Source organism: Amblyraja radiata, chromosome 2 (genome assembly GCF_010909765.2).
Source record: "Amblyraja radiata isolate CabotCenter1 chromosome 2, sAmbRad1.1.pri, whole genome shotgun sequence".
Lineage (NCBI taxonomy): Eukaryota > Metazoa > Chordata > Chondrichthyes > Rajiformes > Rajidae > Amblyraja > Amblyraja radiata.
This window is the reverse complement of record NC_045957.1, coordinates 45,178,139-45,200,001: the sequence shown is the minus strand read 5'-3', so window position 1 is coordinate 45,200,001 and position 21,863 is coordinate 45,178,139. Positions and strand designations below refer to the sequence as shown.

The following is a 21,863-nucleotide window of genomic DNA, read 5'->3' as shown; positions in this document are numbered from 1 at the left end:
GTTTCGGGTCAATTTCAAACTTTACTGTATTCTCACTCACCATGGAGGCTGCCTAATTTGTAAACTACTGTTCTTTTACTGCATACTCGAGGCCGAGTCGGGAGCTTCAACGCTGCAGAAGGTTCATCCAGCCCCGACACGAGGTTTGATCGTCCGGCGCGGGGAAGCTGACATCCCCCCGATGCGGGAGCTGAACGCCATGACGCGGAGGGCCCGAATGCCACCAGCTACAGGAGACAAGACCATCCCGTCAACGTAGGCCCCCGACCAAGGAAGAACAAAAGGAAGAGACTTGAACTTTATTTCGCCTTCCATCACAGTGAGGAATGTGTAGGGGTCGCTGTGGTGGATGTTCATGTTAAAATGTGTTTTTGAGTGATCTGTTGCTTTTAATTGTTTGACTGGCCTGGCCAATAAAATTCCTCGTATATTGTAAAACATACTTATTCTGATTCTGATTCTGATTCATATTACCAGTTTCAACAGTATTTTACTATTGAAAAGCAGGGTAGATGTATAATGGATGGTAGAAATGTGAGCACTGATCACCAAGTTCAAAAACCCCATTATTACATTTGGAGATTAAATTTTGCTGGGAGTGACCCTGTTTTTTTTTAAGATGAGGTTTGAGAATTAAATCAATTTTCCTATTTTCAAATACTGACATAACTATCCATGCCACCCCAATTTTTTTTCCAGCTATTGGCACATGGATAGTAAAGGCTAAATACAGGCAAATGAGATTGGCCATAGAAGGCATCTTGGTCAATACGGATAAGCTGGGCCGAAGGGCCTCTTTGCATGCTGTATAAATCTGTATCAATCTGTATAGTTTTAATCATCTACAATTTATTTCTATGTCTGTGAGAAATAATTACTTTGACCTTTCTAAAATATTTTATAAGCATTAAAATTTATTCGTGGAAATTGATATATTATTACATGTCTGGGTTTGCTCAGAATAATTGCTGCCAGATGACCAGCTAATGGAGAGGCAACTGAGTGATGATCATGGCGGCAGATGTGATTTGATTGAGGAAATGAGCAGAGTGAGAGAGTAGCAGGAAACTGACTGGGCTTTCAGCAGTCTCTGAGACTGTGACTGAGAGATTGGAAGCATTGCCACGGTCTTGAGTTGACAATTGGCAGCCCGATGAGTAAGACAACTGAGGGATTGATGCTGTGTTACGGTGGCAGAGTGTGCTGATGTATAGTTATACAATACAGTGTCAACCACTTACGCTTGTATAATTACTTCAACACAGTAAAACATCTCTCAAGGTTATCACAGGGGGAACATTGGGGACGGAGCCACATTAGGAGACTTTGGGCCAACGGGCCAACGGTACTGGACTCGGCAAGTTGCTCGGACATCCAGTGGTTGGGGCCGCACAGCCGGATCTATCCCGAACACGGAAGGTGGGATGACTGAGAAGTGTGAAGCCAGCTGTGAGCAGGGGCATGCCTTCAGTAAAGCTCTGCCCTGACCTCCAGCAGCCTTGGAGAGTTTGCTGCTGTTAAGGGGTTTTGATTGTTTTTTTAAATATCTCTCTCAGTGACTTTTTAAAACATTTAAATAGATTAGACATTAGACTTTAGACATACAGCGTAGAGACAGGCCATTTGTTCCGACCAGCGATAGCCACGTACTCTAACATTATCCTATACACTAGGGACAATTTACAATTTTACTGAAGCCAATTAACCTATAAACCTGTATGTATTTGGAGCATGAGAGGAAACCGGAACACCTGGAGAAAACCCATGCGGTCACAAGGAGAACATACAAACTCCATACAGACAGCATCCCTAGTCAGAATCAAACCCGGGTCTCTGTTGCTGTGAGGTAGCAACTCTACCGCTGTGCCACTGTGCCACAGATGTAGATAGAAATATTAAAATACATTAAATCCATTTAAAACACATAGGCTAAATAGCTCAGTTGGGAGAGCATTAGACTGAAGTCCCTAAAAGTCATAAATTCAATCCAGGGAATTGGCATTAGTATTTTTTACTTTCATTATTGCCGATAGATGTGTGATTTAGGCTAAATCTTTATTAGGTGACAAAGTGGTGCAGCTGATACAGCTGCTGCCTCATGGCGCTGGGGACAGGAGTTTGATCCTGACCTAGGTGCTGTCTGTGTGGAGATTGCAAGTTCTCCCTGTGACTCTGTGGGTTCCTCTGGGTGCTCCGGTTCCCTCCCAAATCCCAAGGACGTGCTGATCTGTACGTTAATTGGCCTCTGTAAATGCCCCCCGTTGTGTAGGGAATGGATGTGAAAGTGAGATAACATAGAACTAGTGTGAATGAGTGATCGATGGTCGGCATGAAATCAATCTGAGGAGACTTTTTCTAGGCTGTACCTTTCATTGAATCGATCAAAACCTTAAGATACTAATAAATAATTTAAACAAACAAGTTAAGATGAAGTAAAACAACTGACACATTTATCCTGTGCTTGCCTTTCTCCACATGGTCAGTGATCTCAATTAAATCAATGGGATAGGAATCCTCCACCAACCCTCTCCGTCAAAAAGATGAAGGGCCAGAAGTGATGTTAGGTTTGTCCGTTGGCTGAACAAGAAATGCAGCTCAGGCAAGTGTCAAACTATTTCCAGTGTTTTGAGGTGAGCCTTGTTCTGCCTTTCCAGGTGAGGGATTGATGCAGGGGATGGCTCCGTCATGGTGTAGCGCCACACCACTAAGGATCAGGGGTGTCTTCATCAACAAGTTCCTGCTGAGACGTAGACTTGGGTAAGTGGGCTCAGTCAAGAACAAGTGGTACTTAAAGTTCTGGGCAACTGTAGAAATACATGGAGGCAAAGCCAGAGTGTCATTTAAAAACAAGACTGTTAACTTTAAGAATGTGTTGCTGTTCAGCTTAGAGTGCATGGGTGATATGCAACCTAGTCTTGGTGTGAGTTAGGATGTGGCTAAGTTTGCATGAGCTAACATTAATGGAATGTGAAACTTAAGGGCATTGCAAGAATGTGGTCAAATGGCAACAAATATCTAGAGGTAATGTGGGTTAAGTGCCATATTGTGGAGAGAAAAATGTGTGTGATGTGCTAGATACTGGAATCCTGAACGATACACAAAGTACTGGAGTAAATCAACAGGTCAGGCAGCATCTGTGGGGGGAATGGATAGACAACATTTCAGGTTGAGACCCCTCCAACAGCCCCTTGGGTTGTTTATGGATATCACAGAAGGTACAAAAAGAGAAAATTCGTTTCCAAAGTGCATAGTCCTTGGACTTCACAATTGAGGTTGCATGGTATCATAGGATCCTGAAAGAAAAATAATGAACGAGTAACTAAAACACAGAGACCCTTCTCGACCAGAAACGTCACCCGTTCCTTCTATCCAGAGATGCTGCCCGCTCCGCTGGTTTTCTCCAGCATTTTGTGCCTATATTCGGTGTAAACCAACATCTGCAGTTCCCTCCTACTCAGGATTTTAATTAAGTTACTACCTTGGACAATCAGAATATTATTAATGTTTAGTGAGTGACAAGTTTAGTAAGTATGTTATCAGTCCAAACAATAGGATAAGTTCAATTACATAATACTTAAAATTAAAAATACCTCCAGCATATTGCTGATCTACACAAATAATGATCACAACCCTCTCTAATGTAAGTCAATGAGAGTTACTTTTAATGGATGTAGCTAAGGAAACTTTCATGGAACTACAGTACATACCTGTACTTTAGGTCTCTGTTCAACAAAACTCCTAGACCCCTGCCATGTGTATACCACTGTGTATGTCCTGACTGGTTTACCTTCTCAAAATACACTAATTCACATGGCTGAGTTAAATCCCATCTGCCATACCTTTACTCACTTTCCCAATTGATCAATATGCTGTTATAATCTTAGACAGCCTTCTTCACTGCCCACTATATCACCAATTTCATTACAATTTGTTAACTTACTACATGCCATGTACATTCTCACCCAAATCATTAATATATATATGACATTAAACAGAGAAACTAGTATCAATACTTTGCTGATCACAAGCCTCCAATATGAAATATAACCCTCCACTACCACCCACGGACTCCTACCAACAAGCTAATTTTGTATCCAAATGGGTCACTCATCCTGTATCCTGTGATCTAAATGTCCTGACCAGTCCACCATGCAAATCTTTGTCAAAGTCCTAGACAATCTCTACTGCCCTGTCTAGGTCCATCCTCTTGGTCATCTCAACAATCAAATTTACCACACACACAAAGCAATACTGACTATCCCTAATCAATTCTTTTTTTCAGAATGCAAAAAATCCTGTTTGGCAGAATCTGATCCAATAACTTATTCACCACTGACGTGAGGCTTGCCAACCGATAAATACCCAGGTTATTCCTGTTGCCTTGCTTAAATAAAGGCACAACAGGTACCTCACCTGTGATTAACTAAGATACAAAAGTTTCGGCCAAGGCCTAAATAATTTCCTTCCTTGTCTCTTATAACATCCTAGGTGGCACTCGACACCAGAAATCAAACCCAAGGTGCTGAACGCAATAAAACATATATTTAATGCTGTTACATGCATTGTCAAGGTCAATTAATACATCTTTAAAAGGCATATCACAGTAAATGGATTACTGTAATACTGGATTGTCCAATGGACCACATCACCATCACTCACCTGCAGACTATCTCCATCAATCAGGACACATGCTGAGCATTTATATGCTCCGCTGTGTCTTTCACACACAGCGTTGCTCCACCACCTGCCAATGGTGCCAGCTATTCAACAAAGATGCTCATGTCATCCAAATATGTTGCGTAACACTCAATAATGCACACACTTTTCTCCTTCACATTTAATCAGCTAACATGACAGGAATGAGTTTATTAACAATGTAGCGGCACGGTGGCGCAGCGATAGATTTGCTGCATTACAGCGCCAGTGACCCGGGTTCAATCCTGATGGAGTTTCTACATTATCTCTGTGACCTGCGTGGGTTTTCTCCGGGTGCTTCGGTTTCCTCCCACACTCCAAAGATATTGGCTTGGTATAATTGTAAACTGTCCCTGGTGTGCAGGATAGTTTAAGTGTGCGGGGATCGCTGGCTAGCGCGGACTCGGTGGGCTGTTACCCCACACTGTTTCTTTAAACTAAACTAAACTAAACTGCATTGAGTACATTACAATGTCAGAGATATTCTGCCTGCACCAACAACTTAAGAATAAACGTGTAACTTCTTGAAGAGTGAAAGTAAACCATTCTTCAGATCTATGCATGATGCATCATTGAAGTCAGTACATCATGCGCTCTTTCCTCCTTCCCCTGTTCTTCAGCAGCTGATTGCATGCCTGCTCATATGGGCTGTACCATCATGATGAAGAAACTGTTTAGTGTACAGCAGAACACCATAAATGTTTGAGATCCACGTAACAAATCCTGGAAAGGTCCTTCAGGCGAAGCTGGAGAAATCTTTGTTTGAACACTTCAATTCCTTGCAAATGGTGATATTGTGACACTGATGTATACATTTCACCTATGTATTCAAACAGTGAAAGGCTTGGATAGAGTGGACATGGAGAGGATATTTCCACTAGTGAGCGAGTCTAGGACCAGAGGTCATAGCCACAGAATTAAAGGATGTTCCTTTAGGACGTCTCCTTCGTTTAGTCAGGGGGTGGTGAATCTGTGGAATTCTTTGCCACAGAAGGCTATGGATATTTTTAAGGCAGAGATGGATAGATTCTTGATTAGTACAGGAGTCAGGGGTTATGGGGAGAAGGCAGGAGAATGGAGTTAGGAGGGAGAGATAGATCAGCCATGATTGAATGGCGGAGTAGACCTGATGCGCTGAATGGCCTAATTCTGCTTGTAACACTTATGACCTTATGTGTTGGTGTTGTGCACTCAGGAGCCATGTCATCAGTAAAACGCATTTGTCAACTAGAGGTGACCCTGCGGATTGCAATGATGGCTCCAATGCAGATGGCATTATGAACTACTACACTTGTGCCTGCCAGTGACTGGATTTACATTTGAAAGCTCTTTCATGTTCTTTCTCCTCCTCCAAACACTCATCTCCCATCCCTGAGTTATCTAAATCCCTTTAATCGACCATCTTTCTGCACCTCCCATCACCCTATCCCCTTCCACCCATACCCCCTCCTCTGGCTTTACATTTCACTCCTCCTCTTCTCTCCTTATCTGACACCTTTTTGGCTCCTTTTTACCACTAGCCTTTGTCACTTACTCCACCCATCTGCCAATCAAACCCCACTCACCTGCATCCATCTATCACCTGCCAGGCTTTGTCCCGTCCCCACCTCTCTTCCAGTTTTCTCTCTCCTACTCCAATCAGTTAGAAGAAAGGTCCCAAACCAAAACAATGTCTGTCCATTTTCCTCTACAGATGCTGCCTGACCTGCTGAGCTTCTATCTCTGGAGGAAAGCTTTAGAGGAATATGGGCCAAATGCTGGCAGGTGGGAATAGTGTCGATGGGGCATCTTGGTCGGCATGGGCAAGTTGGGCCGAAGGGTCTCTTTCCGTGCTGTATGACTCTATGACTCTGTGACATTAGTTTCACGTGCACCATTTCCAATATGGCATCTCCCACAAGCAGTGGCGGACTGGGTCTAAAAATATTGGTTGCCAGGAGACAAAAGGGGCCCACTTCATCAGGGGCCCACTTGCCATCGGGCAAGCTGACACCCTGGCCAGTCCGCCACTGCCCACAAGCATTCACCATTAGTGTGCTTGCACCAATATTGATCAATGTATTCACATGATTTAGATCTATTACTGCCTAAACAATGGGACATATGGGACAAAGTGGTCTTTCAGTTCGAAACTGAAGGTCAATGGGTTTGTGAGCTGACATGTTTTACTTTCCCTCTGCCATATTGAACAGCTTATCAGCTCTCCCCACAAAACAGAGAGGTGTGTGTCAGTGATTATGATCCAGGCTGTTTTGGCGACCTGTATGCATTATCACTGGAAACAAAGCATGTTTCCTGCTCATTACTATTGCACCAAACACTAATGTGCTGATCTACTTACTTTGCACACCTTAGGTTGTGTTAATAGAAACATAGAAAATATATGCAGGAGTAGGCTATTCAGCCCTTCGAGCCATTCAATATAATCATGGCTGATCATCCAAAATCAGTACCCCGTTCCGGCTTTTTGCCCCATGTTCCTTGATTCCGTTACCGCTAAGAGCTAAAACAACAGATCAAAGCAGACAGTGATCAAGGAAATGCAGAATGGTTCATGATTCAATGATTCAATGAAGGTCTGAAGAAGCGTCACCTATTCAAAGCGTCACCTATTCCTTTTCTCCAAAGATGCTGTCTGACCCGTTGAGTGTGGGAGGTAACCAGAGCTCCCGTGGAATACCAATGCAGTCACAGGGAGAACGTACAGACAAGCACCGGTAGCCAGGATTGAACCCGAGTCTCTGGCGCTGTAAGGCAACAACTTTACGGCTGTGCCGCCGTGCTGCTCACAGCTCAGATTTTAGTGGACTTTCCAAAGTGGTGTCCAGTGCAACTATCAGCACAAGGATAGAGACAAAAAGCTGGAGTAACTCTGCGAGACAGACAGTATCTCTGGAGGGAAGGAATGGGTGACGTCTTCGGTTTAAACCAGCATCTGCAGTTCGTTCCCACACATTTTATCAGCACAAGGATATGTCTACCATGTTGGTCACTGTATTCAGACATAGTAATGCACACCACCCTGGAGGCAACAAGAAATAAATTACTCTCAATAACTCAGATTTAACGATATCTGTCAATCATTCCCTACAGCTGTCACAACAGTTATCTGATTGAGATTTAGCAAGTGAGTGACAGGGCTGTGAGGATTTAACCACTAAATGACATTATTGGTTCATTTGGCTGGATATGCCGATTAAAAATGATGTTCTCAAATGAAAGTTTATTGACCTGAAATGTTTCTCTCTCTACAGCCTGCTGAATATCTTCAATATCATTTGCTTGTTATTCAAGTCTGAAGAAGGGTCTCGCCCCGAAACATCACCCATTTATTCTCTCCAGAGATGCTGCCTGTCCCGCCGAGTCACTCCAGCTTTTTGTGTCTATCTTCGGTTTAAACCAGCATCTGCAGTTCCTTCCTACACATTCAGGTTTCAAGTTTGGCTGTACTTTAAACACAATATGCCAGAGTAACTCAGAATGGCAGCATCTATGGAGAGAAGGAATGGGTGACGAGATGCTGTCTGTCCAGCTGAGTTAGGCCAGCATTTTGTGTCAAAGTTTTTTGTAAATCAGCATCTGCAGTTCCATCACACACATGGCTGTACTTTACTTTTGTATCAGTGGCAGCTGATGGTATTGAACTGATTGGGTGCAGTTTAATTGTCAACCGCAACCTTATGCAGAAACAGTAAACATAATAGATTGGTCCAGCACCACTTTCAGGAGTTCCCTGGTTTTCTGTACACTGGGTGGTACACACCTCTATGGTGTGCAGAGGTCCCTTTCAGACTTTTAAAAGCTATTAAAATTGAGTCTTGGAGCAGGACATCATAGAAACAGGCCCGATGGCCATTGTGACCATCATACGCATCTATACCACCAATGTTAAAGCGGTTAATAAAGTTGACAATTCTTAGAAAATAGCTGTCAAATGCATAACATTTAAAAAATTTAACATATTAAAATGAAATACGTTACTGTAGTGTGTGTCTTGGAATAAAGCACGGAGTCGTGTTTAGAGAGAGACACTTTTTATTCTGATCCTCCCGGTTGTAGGGAAGACCAAACGAGAGAAAGATGGCACCCAAACCCCACCCTTTAAAGCCTCCGGCTAAGGGCCGCCTCCGGACTGAACCACTCCTGTGCCGAGGGGTTCGACACTAAGGTGGCACGACCCTTGGGAGCTGCCACAGGACCCCCCCCCAGAACCAGAGGCACGAAACGCACCGGCGGGCGAATGACCCGGCCGGCCCGTGTGCGGAAGTTAGCCGCTCGTGGGGCTTGCGGAGGCATAGGTGGAGGGACAGGACGAGGGACCGGCGGGAGGACAGGTGGAGTGACAGGCGGAGGGAGCCGTGAAGGGGGGCGCCCTCGGGGCCGAGGTTGGGCAACCAGCACCGGCTGGTCAATGTCCAGGTGTGCCGGCTTCAACCGGTCGATCGACACTGCCTCCGGCCGGCCCCCCATGTCCAGGACAAAAGTCGACTGCCCGTGTTCCAGCACTCGGAACGGACCCTCGTACGGCCTCTGGAGTGGAGTCCGGTGGGCATCACGGCGCAGGAAGACGTACGGGCAGTCCCTGAGGGCTGATGGCACGTGTGGGCGAAATGTCCCATGGCGGGACGTCGGGACGGGTGCGAGCCTGCCAACTTGCTCGCGAAGGCGCTGTAGGGTGGATGAGGGCGTTCCCTGCTGCCCCGGCGCCGACGGCACGAACTCCCCGGGCACCGTGAGTGGCGACCCGTAAACGAGCTCCGCCGATGATGAGCCCAAGTCCTCTTTGGGAGCAGTCCGGATGCCCAGCATGACCCATGGCAACTCGTCCATCCAGTCCGGGCCGGAGAGTCGTGCCTTCAGTGCTGCCTTCAGCTGCCGGTGGAATCTCTCCACCAGACCGTTAGCTTGCGGGTGGTAAGCCGTGGTGTGGTGTAGCCGCACCCCCAGCAAGTGAGCCATGGCTGACCACAGCTCGGAGGTGAACTGTGGCCCCCGGTCTGAGGAGATGTGCGCCGGCACCCCGAAGCGAGCAATCCAGTGCGCGGACAACGCACGAGCACACGTAGCCGTTGAGGTATCGGTCAACGGAATGGCCTCCGGCCACCGCGTGAAGCGGTCTACCATTGTAAGCAGGTGGGTGATGCCCCGGGACGGCGGGAGAGGCCCTACAATGTCTATGTGGAGATGGTCGAACTGCCGGTGAGGTAGACCAAACTCCTGGAGCGGCGCACGGACATGGCGCTGGATTTTTGCCGTCTGGCACGGAATGCAGGTGCGAGCCCAATGGCCAACCTGCTTGCGCAGACCGTGCCACATGAAACGAGCAGCCACTAGTGCCGTTGTCGCCCGGATTGATGGGTGAGCCAGTCCGTGGATCACCTCGAACACCCTCCGGCGCCAGGTGGCAGGGACGATGGGGCGCGGCTGACCGGACGACACATCGCACAGGATTGTTTCTCCCCCAGGACCGAGAGGGACATCCTCAAGGCGGAGGCCGGAGATGGCAGTCCGGTAGGCGGGCACCTCATCGTCCGTGAGCTGTGCCGCCGCCAGAGCAGAATAGTCCATTCCGGGCGCCACCTCGAACACGGCGTTGATAGCGGGCCGGGACAATGCGTCGGCCACCCGGTTGTCTTTCCCCTTGATGTAGCAGATAGATGTTGTGTACTCCGATATATAGGCCAATTGCCGCTGCTGACGTGCGGACCAGGGATCGGAAACTTTCTGCAGGGCGAAAGTGAGCGGCTTATGGTCGGTGTAGGCAGTGAACGGGCGGCCCTCCAGGAAGTAACGAAAATGGCGCACAGCCAGGTACAGAGCCAGGAGCTCACGATCGAACGCGCTGTACTTGGTCTGCGCACGGTTGAGGTGCCGACTGAAGAAGGCCAGGGGCCGCCAACCTCCGCCCGTCAGCTGCTCCAGCACAGCACCAACCGCCGACTCCGAGGCGTCCACTGTGAGAGCAGTCTGGGCATCTCCCCGCGGGTGTACCAGCAGTACGGCCCGAGCAAGGGCCTCCTTCGCGCCGTCAAAAGCTGCCTCCGCCTCGTGGGTCCACTCAACGCTCTTGTGCTGCCCACCCGCCAGAAGTTGATACAGGGGCCGCATGATGTGGGCCGCGGATGGCACGAAACGATGATAAAACGCCACCATGCCGACAAATTCCTGCAGGCCACGCACCGTGCGTGGGCGGGGAAACCGGCGGATGGCGTCGACCCTGTCAGGCAGGGGAACCGCGCCTTGCGCAGTCACGCGGTGGCCGAGGAAGTCAATTTCATTCACCCCAAAACGGCACTTGTCCAGGTTGATGGCCAAACCATGCTCGCTGAGCCGCTGACAGAGCTGTCAAAGGTGAGCACAGTGTTCCTGTTGCGAGCGGCTGGCCACCAGGATGTCGTCCAGGTACACGAACACGAAATCGAGGCCGCGACAAACCCCGTCCATGAGGCGCTGAAAGGCCTGTGCTGCGTTTTTGAGGCCGAACGGCATCCGAGTAAACTCGAAAAGCCCGAATGGCGTGATGATCGCCGTCTTCGGCACGTCATCCGGGTGAACTGGGATCTGATTATAACCCCGTACCAAATCCACTTTGGAAAAAATCGTGGCCCCAGCCAAATGGGCCGTGAAGTCCTGGATGTGGGGTACGGGGTATCGATCCGCTGTTGTTGCCGCGTTCAACCGTCGGTAATCCCCACATGGCCGCCAGCCCCCGCTTGACTTGGGGACCATGTGGAGTGGGGACGCCCAAGGGCTGCTTGAAGGGCGGACGATCCCCAAGGCCTCCATCGTGCGGAATTCCAGCCGTGCCAGACGCAGTTTATCTGGTGGCAGTCGCCGTGCTCGTGCATGGAGTGGTGGGCCGGTAGTCGGGATATAATGCAACACTCCGTGGCTGGGGGTTGCTGATTGAAACTGCGGAGTGAGAATATCCGGGAACGCAGCCAAGATACGTGCAAATCGGGAGTCCACGGACGCCAGTGGCCGTCCCACCGGTTGATCCACACGCAACGTGATCGGCTCCATCGTAGTGGCGTTGATCAAACGCTGACGTCCGACGTCCACCATGAGGGAATGCGCCCGGAGGAAATCGGCCCCGAGCAATGGTTGGGAGACGTCGGCGATGGTGAAGCTCCATGAGAAATGGCAGGAGCCGAGCACGATGGGAACCATCCGCAGTCCATATGTGCGGATGGGGCTGCCGTTCGCCGCGGTGAGGACGGGCCCCCGCTTACCGGAACGAATGTCGGCCAGCGAAGGGGGCAGGACGCTGAGCTCCGCTCCTGTATCCACGAGGAAGCGGGTCCCGGAGCGCCGATCCCAGGCAAAAAGGCGATGAATTTGGCCGGCCGCCGCGGGGACTATTGGCAGCCGGCCCAGGCGTTTCCCGGGAATGTGCATGGCTGGCGGCATTGTTGTGCTGCAGCACCCCAGCGTTGATGGTAGTAGCACCAACGTCTCCTGTTGGAGTCACTTGGAGCTTGCCTGCTCCTGCTGGTGGTGCCTGCAGCTTGCTGGCGCTGGGCTGCAGGTGCAGTACCCCTCACTGCCGCTGGGGGCGATCGTACGGGCCGTCGGGCTGGAGCTGTCACTCCTTCCACATCTCCCCTGCCCCACCGGGGGAATTCGGGAGCTGCTGGGGTGACATCATCGGCGTACCTGCTGACGGCGAGCGCGTTGACGTCATCAGGGCGCGTCGACCTCAGCGCGACCCCGTCTCTGCTGACGCCCAGCGCGCTGACGTCATCAGGGCGCGCCATCCACAGGGCGTCGGCGCGCCTTCCGAGGGCCCGAAGGTCGGCAAACGAGACGTCGGTGAGCTGCAGACGAATGTAGGCCGGCAGCAGATGCAGGTATGTATACTCAAACATCAGGCACGGCGTGTGCCCGTCTAGTAGAGCCACCATCTCCTTTAGGAGGCTAGATGGCCGTCGGTCGCCTAGGCACTGCATATGCAGGAGCTTACCTGCCCGCTCCATCCCACTCAGTCCGTAAATCTGGAGCAGGAGCTCTTTCAGGCCGAGGTATTTATCATTGTCCGGGGGGTCTGCGAGGAAGTCCGTGACCTCTTCAGCCGCATCCTGGTCGAGGGCTCCCACCAGGTAGTAGAAATGGGTGGCATCGACCGTGATGCCCCGCAGGTTGAACTGGGCCTCCGCCTGCTGGAACCAGATGAGCGGCCGGGTGGTCCAGAACTTGGGCAGTTTAACGGAGACCGCGTCCAGAGACAGGGCCAGGCCGGCCTGTGAGAAGGTAGGGCTTTCTCTGCTCTCCATCATGACGCCAATGGAGCGTCGGGGTCACCAATGTAGCGTGTGTCTTGGAATAAAGCACGGAGTCGTGTTTAGAGAGAGACACTTTTTATTCTGATCCTCCCGGTTGTAGGGAAGACCAAACGAGAGAAAGATGGCACCCAAACCCCACCCTTTAAAGCCTCCGGCTAAGGGCCGCCTCCGGACTGAACCACTCCTGTGCCGAGGGGTTCGACACTAAGGTGGCACGACCCTTGGGAGCCGCCACATTACCTTGATTCAGCATTCAAAAACATGGCCTCAGCCCTTTAGTTAGATCTGACCTGCCTTTGGACCTGAGGTTCCAATACCCAGAGCAATGGAGTAGAAACTCTGCAAGGTGTCTGAGCAGCGTGAAAATGCAGGGTGACTTGGACAGGTTGGGTGAGAGGGCAGATGCAGTTTAATGTGATTAAATGTGAGGTTATCCACTTTGGTGGCAAAATCAGGAAGGCAGATTATTATCTGAATGGTGCCAGATTAGGAAAAGGGGAAGTACAACGGGATCTGGGTGTCCTTGTTCATCAGTCACTGAAAGTAAGCGTGCATGTACAGCAGGCAGTGAAGAAAGCTAATGGCATGTTGGCCTTCATAACAAGAAGAGTTGAGTATAGGAGCAAAGAGGTCCTTCTGCAGTTGTACAGGGCCATAGTGAGACCACACCTGGAGTATTGTGTGCAGTTTTGGTCTCCAAATTTGAGGAATTCGAGGTTAATTCCCGGGATGGCGGGACTGTCATATGTTGAAAGAATGGAGCGACTGGGCTTGTATACACTGGATTTAGAAGGATGAGAGGGTTTCTTATTGAAACATATAAGATTATTAAAGGATTGGACATGCTAGAGATAGGACACATGTTCCCGATGTTGGGGGGGGCCCAGAACCAGAGGCCACAGTTTAAGAATAAGGGGTAGGCAATTTAGAACGGAGATGAGGAAAAACTTTTTTTACCCAGCCGCCGGCCTGGTGGACAGTGACACCGGGAGCCCGCGGGTCCCTGGTGGGAGACCGCTTTTCGGGGCTTCCTCAATGGCGACTTCTCCCACCTGAGTTGCGGGGTTGAAAATTACCTGGAGCAGGGCCTTACATCGCCCGGCGCGGCTTTAAATGGCCGCGGGACTTATTTACCATCGCCCGCCGGGGGCTCCAACACCAAGACCCGGAGCGTGGCCTTGCATCGCCCGGCGTGGCTTTAATTGCCGCGGGACTTATTTACCATCGCACGCCGGGGGCTTTGACGCTGACATCGGGAGGAGAATGAGGAGTGCAGGGGAGAGATAAGACTTTGCCTTCCATCACAGTGAGGAGGAAATTCACTGTGATGGATGTTTGTGTAAATTGTGTTGTGTCTTGGTTCTTCTTGTTTGTATGACTGCAGAAACCAAATTTTGTTTGAACCTCTGGGTTCAAATGACAACAAATAAATTGTTTGTATTGTATTGTATTGTGAGGTCAGCAGCTGGGCAACCGTTATATTTTTTTTTAATGTCAGTTTGATGATAAATTTTAGCAAATATCTCGGGAAATAATTGACCAAATTTATAGCGGATTGGATTTTTGAAATCATAAGGAAAATGCTCAGCTATTGAAGCCCAGGAAGGAGGCACACGTGCGGTGATTGCTGGAAGTCGAGAACCTACTGGAAGTCCGTTCAATCACCTATTAGAAGTCATTTTGAGTTCAGTGACCGGACCCAATAGACAATAGGTGCAGGAATAGGCCATTCGGCCCTTCGAGCCAGCATCGCCATTCACTGTGATCATGGCTGATCATCCACAATCAGTACCCCGTTCCTGCCTTCTCCCCATATCCCTTGACTCCACTATCTTAAAAAGCTCTATCTAATTCTTTCTTGAAATCATCCAGAGAAGTGGCCTCCACATAGAGAATTCCATACTGTCGACAGCTTTCGTGTATGAGACGCGCACGCTTCATTTCCAGAACATTCTGAATGCGTGACGCACGGTTGCATTTCGCTCTCTTTGTCTCTCCCCCTCTCTCTCCGCAATCTCTCTCTCTCTCTTCCCCCTCTCTCTCTCTCTCTCTCTCTCCTCCCTCACTCTCTCACTCCCCCCTTCCTCTCCCCCACACCCCCTGCCCTCCCCCACCCTTCCTCCCCTAAACCCCCTTCCCCCCTCCCCTCCACCCCTCCCCTACCCCCTTCGGATGAAGGCTACAGCAGAAAAGGATCCCCGGTCGTCTTGGACTCCATGCGACTGGATCCTGACCCAGATCTGTCAAGGACCGTGTGATGGCTGTCTGTGCACCAGTCTCCCCACGTTAAACAGTCACACACAGGCGTCCTCCCAAAAGAGGACAGTCATACTCGTTTCGATTGACTGCCGATGATGGTGATGATCGCCTCAGTGGATGAACCCGTCAGAATGTTCCCTTTGAGTGCCACTATGACATTTTCCCTGATTAATAGAGCAGATTCTCCACCTCTTTTCCCACCATCTCCATCGCGACATAAATTACAAACAAATGGGTAATGAGGGAGAGGGTAGGATCACTCAAGTACAAAGGAGTGGATTTATGCTTGGAATCAGAGGATGTAGGTAAGGTATTAAATAAGTTCTTTGTACAGGTATTTATCAAAGAGAAGAACATGGAGGATCATGAGATCAATGTGGGCATACTAATATATCCCACACTGGGGCAATTCGAGATCAAGATAGAAGTAGTGTTGGTTCTCTTGAAGAACATTAAAGTGGATACATCCCACAGGATATGTTGGGATCCTAGGTTATTGAGAAAGGCTGGAGAGGAGATTGTGGGAGTCGATGAAGGTGTTTGTTTCCACTCTTGCCACAGATGCTTTCCAGAGAACTGAAGCGTAGCAAATATTGTTCCTCTGGAAGGGTGTCATCCTGGCTGGAGGTCGGTGGCCAGTGCAGGTTGGGAGGTTGGGACCTTTGTTGTTCATATAATATATATACGTGTATAAATAAATGTTGGTGAACAATATAGATGGATTGGTTTGTAAGTTTGCAAACAACACAACACATGGAGTTGTGAACAATGAAGGATAGGATAGAGCAGGTGCATTTTTTACAGAAATTAGTGGAGAAATGATAGATGGAGCTTAATCCGGGCAAGCATGAGGTGTTACACTTTGTAAGGTCAAATGTAAGGAGGATGTATCCAGTTAATGGCATGACACTTAACAGTATTGATGAACAGTGGGATCTTCGGGTCCAAGTCCATAGCTCCCTGAAAGTAGTACATAAATAGATAGAGTGGTCAATACCAATACTAAGGTGTTGATTGTTGTAAATGACAGCCATGGCAAGGTTAATACAAGAACACAGTAACATTTGATTATTTTTTATTTAACGTTTAAGGTAGAATGAATACTATCAAACAATAACCTCCAATAAAGCACGTGCCACGTTTTTGTTATAATTGTATAATAGTTACGCGATAAAATTTGGGCTTTATTTTCCTCCACAAAAGTTTGGAGCTTATACATAAACATTGGCCTCATATTTGAAAAAAGAAAATACACATAATTAAAAAAAAAAAAAAAATGGCATATCTACAAATTAACAATGACACATTGGAATGAGAGAGAAGCATTTCCTTTTGATAGCTGTTGCCTTCATTCAGAAACATGCAAAGAAAGCAAGATCATTTGTAGGGCTGAGCTTCATATGTGGTGACATTCCTTCCCTGACTATTAATTTTGAACAAGCTGAGAGATGTCAGCTGTCTACTGGCAAATTCACTTTTATTTTGCCCTCTGAAATATAAGTAAATTTCCCATTGAATTAGCAATTGTAAACATTAGTTTGTTCTCTTAGCAAACCACATAGCATAATTTAATATTTAACAGCAGTTTAAAATAAATGCAAATTAACTTTTTGTTGTCTTAGTGAATAAATTCAAGTCCTCAGAAAAATATGCCAAATTTACCAAAATATTTCTGTCATAATAAATATTTTGTATTTTGACAAAATCAAATGTTAATAATTTCCTGGATATTAAAAACATATACAACTTTGAAGACATTAAAGTGTTCTGTTACTTCATTCAATGATTAACTTTCTTTCATTCTTTGTTTTACAATATTTAAACATGGAAGAAAATTCCTGCTTAATTTGTTTCAGACTACCAAAATAATGAGTTTAATACAAAAAGGACTGCTGAAAAAAATAATGGCAATATAATAATATTCATAATAATAATAATAATAATAATAATAATAATAATAATAATAATAATAATAATAAATGTATGTTTACTTTCCTCAAATTTTTCAGTTTTCTCAAACAATTTTGATGGGAGGCATTACATTTTGTGGCAGTTTTTGTTTGCTGCAGGTTAGCTGTCCTAATTAGCCAATTGGGATTTCAGGTTTTACTAATTGCAGTCTGTGCTCTTCTTCACATTTGGTAATGATTGTAAAATAACCAAAATATGTTGCTCTTTTAAAAGACACAACAGAGAAACCGTATAAAATGATTTAACTAGCAAAAGAGCCAGTGGACTGTTTGCACAACATAAGCACATAAGATCAGAACAATTACATATTTCAGAAAATGCAGCTAGATCGCTATCGACACTGCAACTATACTGACCACTGATACATTTTACAAACTAGCTGCAGTGATCTTAGACACACATTTATGCATGTACACACACTGTATGAAATACTTCCATTTTATTCTGCCCGAGTTCAATGTTGTTGTAATCCATGAGTAAACAACATTAGTTTGCTCTCTTTCAAACTATCTACTTAATATTACCAACGTGAGACACTTTTTTTTAAAGAAAGCAGAAACTAATTCTAGGGTGATAATTGGTTAAGTGCATATCATGCAGCACTAATATAGTGCAAAAAAGTGCCTCATTTTATCAAGTATTGTGGACCACTGTCCATAAGTCATTTCAAGAGAGCATTTCATTAGCTGGGAAAATCAAGTTTATCGTTTGCATCATTAATAGGTACAAGCATTTTCAGCAGCACAAAGTATTGAAGATGTTAATATATTAGCAGGTTCTGAGATGAGGATTTTAATCTGTATTTTTACTTCTATATTTTGCACTTTTGATGATTGAGTTGTGCAAATCTTCCAGCAACTCAACCATCCTTCTTGCTCCGACCTAGCACATAATATCAATTTTGCCATAAGCAGTTGACAGAAGTATCAATTTCCACTCCTTCTGTTTTTATCACTGGGAGGAGGAAATTTGGAAACTTGCTCTTGTCTGGGGTTTGCAGTTTAACTTCTCAATCCATCAGATCTTCTTTCTGTTAAATGTGCGATACAACTGTGAACATTTGCCCGTTTTTCCATTTGATTCCTGTCATTGATGTTGATCTTTTTCACACAGGCAGCTTTCGATACAAGGTTTTGATACAAGGTTATTAAGCAAATAGCAATTATTTGAAGATGCACGTTTACTTTTCAATTCTAATGTAGTTGGCATTTCAATGTCATTCAGATAAAAGTAAAAGGTTTACTTTTGCCGCAATGTAAGATAGTTCTTTAGCATCGTATCAAGGATTTACCTTGCTATAGTTTGGTAAGTGTATCATTTGAGGTCCTGCATTATACCGAGAATGACATCTTGTGGCACATTTTTTCATCTCCTCCTTGAAAATGTCACAGTGCTATAGAATCTGGCACACTGTCACAGAATTCTATAATGGACTAAAGTCTGGACATACAAAGCTGCACGTTATATTTTTGAGTGACGAGAAAAATAAGGAGATGTCCAACAAGCAATAAAAGAGTTTACATGTCAGCATCTCCATCATAGGCCAAGGTCAAAGGTTTCAGTTTGTTATTTTGTTTTCTCTGTGGTTTTTTGGGCTTTTTGCTACAAAGAAGGAAAGGCAAAGACGAGTTACTAATAATCTATAAATACATTTGTTCAAATAATTCATATGTAATATACACAAGAAGAATTTCTGTGTCATTTTTAATTTAGCTGATCGCAGCAGGTACAATGTAGGCGATATTTAAATGGTTTTACTGTTCCTCAGTTAGAGGTGGATAATAATAACAAGTGTAAAAGCAAGTGCATTGACTGAGCTCTGCAGGATGTCCCTGTAGCATTCAAATCAATTTGAATAAACTGCCTTGATAAAGACTCTTTGGTCAAAGAGATGTTACATCCAGAATTTTGCCATTAAATTATCAATGATTTAATACGCTAGAAAATAGATTAATTTAGGCACAATGAACTGCAGATGCTTGAATCAGATGCTGGAATCTTGAGCCAATTTTGTTTCATTTATATTTAGAGATACAGCATGGAAACAGGCCTTTCGGCCCACCAAGTCCATGTTGGCCATCGATCACTCATTCACACTAGTTCTATGTTATCCCACTTTCGCATCCACTCCTTATACACTTGGGGCAATTTTTCAGAAGTCAATTAACCTAAAAGCCTGCACGTCTTTGGAATGTGGGAAGAAACCAGAGCATCTGGCCAAAGCCCCCATGGTCACAGCAAGAACATGCAAACTCCACACAGACAGCACCCGAGATCAGGATTGAACCCAGGTTTCTGGTGCTGTGTGGCTGCAGCTCTACCAGCTGCCCCAATGTACTGCTAGATCTTGATATAGATCTTGAATCTTGAAACAGATGAACTTGGTTGTCATTCTGCTTAATTAACAATTCTACCACATCAAAAATTATCTTAATGAGAGATTCTCGTCCCAAATAAATATGATTGTGTCAGGTAATTAAGATTTTCCAAATGCAGTAGAAGTGATGAACTCTGAGGTTGGGAGTTCAGGCAGGTGCTTTAGGTAGTGTGAAGGTTGCTCCATGTTCAGAGTGCATCTTATCTTCTGTAACATGTGATCAGAGAGTGCTTGCTGTTCAGTAGAAATAGAGATCAAATATACATCTTTCCACACATCTCAATTTGCATGCTGCTCGTAAGCGGTGACATGAAAAAATGTGGATTTTTTTTAACAATAATCTAAATACAATTTAAGAAACACCGTTACCTAAAAAAGACACAATGCTGGAGTAACTCAGCGGGTTAGGCAGCATCTCTAGAGAACATGCATTGATGATGTCTCAGGTCGGGACCCTTCAGATTGAAGAAGGGCCCCGACCCAAAACGTTACCTATCCATATCCTCCAGAGATGCTGTTTGACCCGCTGAGTTACTCCAGCACCTTGTATTCATTTATGTAACCCAGCATCTGCAGTTCCTTGTTTCTATAGACTCTGTACCTGCTCAGCAAGAAGAAAATAATACTTACAGTGCAAATTTCATGACATTCATGTCACCAGAGCCATTCTTGGCTTGATGTGTTTCAGATTCCAACAATGAAGGAGATATTGTGATCACACTATGCTTACCATGTGAGCCAATTACAAAATCTACACTGGAAGGCGAAACTTGGAATTGCGAGTGATTTCTTGTGTTCATTGCAGCTGTGAGCTCTATGGAACTATAATATTGATACTTGTCCAAGCAATGTTTAATTCAATTTGCAATTATAACATAGTTCTGCCTTAATGTCAGTCAGAAATCAGTAAGCCATAAGTCAATTAGTTGTTAGCACAAGCAATTGAAAAAGATTAAAGAAATTATTGTACTTGATAAAATTCAACTCGTATCTTTCAATATGGCTAAAGCTTATTTCTGAAGCTAATTCTGGTTTAAATACAATTTAACCACATTCCCTGGCTGCAGCACAACATGGATTTGTTTACTGAGAACAGAAGTTTGGCTGGATCATGAAGGTGTGTGTCTGAGGAAGAGAGATTATATATGCATGTGCACACACACATACATACAATGTGTGAACAGATAGATATATAGATAATGTGCATGCTTTTTTTTCACTTTTATTTATAGCTGTATTATGATGCAAACTACTTTTTAATGCGCAAGTTTTGGTGATTTACAAAGGAAGTTGTATGCCACCTAAGGAAAGTTATTTTCAATAGAAAGTGGAAATTCAATAAGTTGGACACGCACACAGTACAAATACTTAATTCTTCATACCTACAGTATATTGCTATATCTATATAATTTCAACTGCATGGGACATCACCACAAACTTACCAGGCTAGATAGATCATAGAGACAATGAAGATTATTAAGACAAAACCTCCTGCTGCAACACCATAAACCCATGTTTTCAGCTTCCCATCTAAAAAGCAAAGATAGCTTGTTAACTTTTAACAATGAATACAGAGATTCTCTAATCTACAACTGAGTGTGGGCAGTAGCCTGGAGATGTAAATTTATTTTGAAACAAAATTAGCAATGTGCTACCACCTTTGCATTATAATAGTTCTCTTGTTACCATATCTCCTACTTTATTTTCACACTATTTCAAGAAAGGAACTGATGTATCCAAATTCTTGATGACACAATCTGGTACATTCAATCACTTTTTAAAAGTGCATGGTTAGGGTATATAAAGATCATTGCTGTATTTACATTGCGCTGTCTCATTTCCCACCCGGATCCATTCTGTGATATTGAGGATCAGAACCAGCAATCTTCATCTTAGTATATGTAGGGATACATGAATAATATAATCAGTTTATGGGAATTAGTAAGCCACAAGTATGAACCCACCAGCAGTTCATCTCCCTTCCAACTGAGGGCCCTATAATAACATCTTACACAGCAACTTTTCTTTCAATGCACACACAATCTTGTAAATTGGTGTTTTACTTTGATATATGTTAAAATATAATTTGTGGACTTTAGTTCCTTGCAGGATGCAAGTCAAAATACTCAACAAAATTGTTTGTTGATTGTGATGAAACATTACCTTTAAGATGATAAAAGCATCAACATTTAATTAATCAAAGATGATGTAGCCTTTTGTTTTAAGTTAACTGTCATTAAGTCACTTCACATATTCAACCATTCATCCAATAATTTGCT

The 21,863-nt window shown here is 45.4% G+C and overlaps 1 protein-coding gene across 3 annotated transcripts in view; it reads right to left on the bottom strand.

Annotated features, from left to right (window-relative positions):
- Positions 1 to 16,546: 16,546 nt before the first annotated feature.
- The window catches only part of thsd7a (thrombospondin type 1 domain containing 7A), a 371,495-nt gene continuing 366,178 nt past the window's right edge, over positions 16,547 to 21,863 (bottom strand). For 2 of the 3 annotated variants that reach the window (XM_033045698.1, XM_033045709.1), the window contains exons 27-28: positions 21,027 to 21,114; positions 16,547 to 18,809 (exon numbers count right to left, since the gene is read on the bottom strand). In XM_033045698.1, the coding sequence (XP_032901589.1) occupies positions 18,725 to 18,809; positions 21,027 to 21,114 (173 nt within the window). In that variant the 3' untranslated portion in view covers positions 16,547 to 18,724. The remainder of the gene's footprint in view (positions 18,810 to 21,026; positions 21,115 to 21,863) is intronic. The other variant, XM_033045715.1, reaches the window with a different exon arrangement.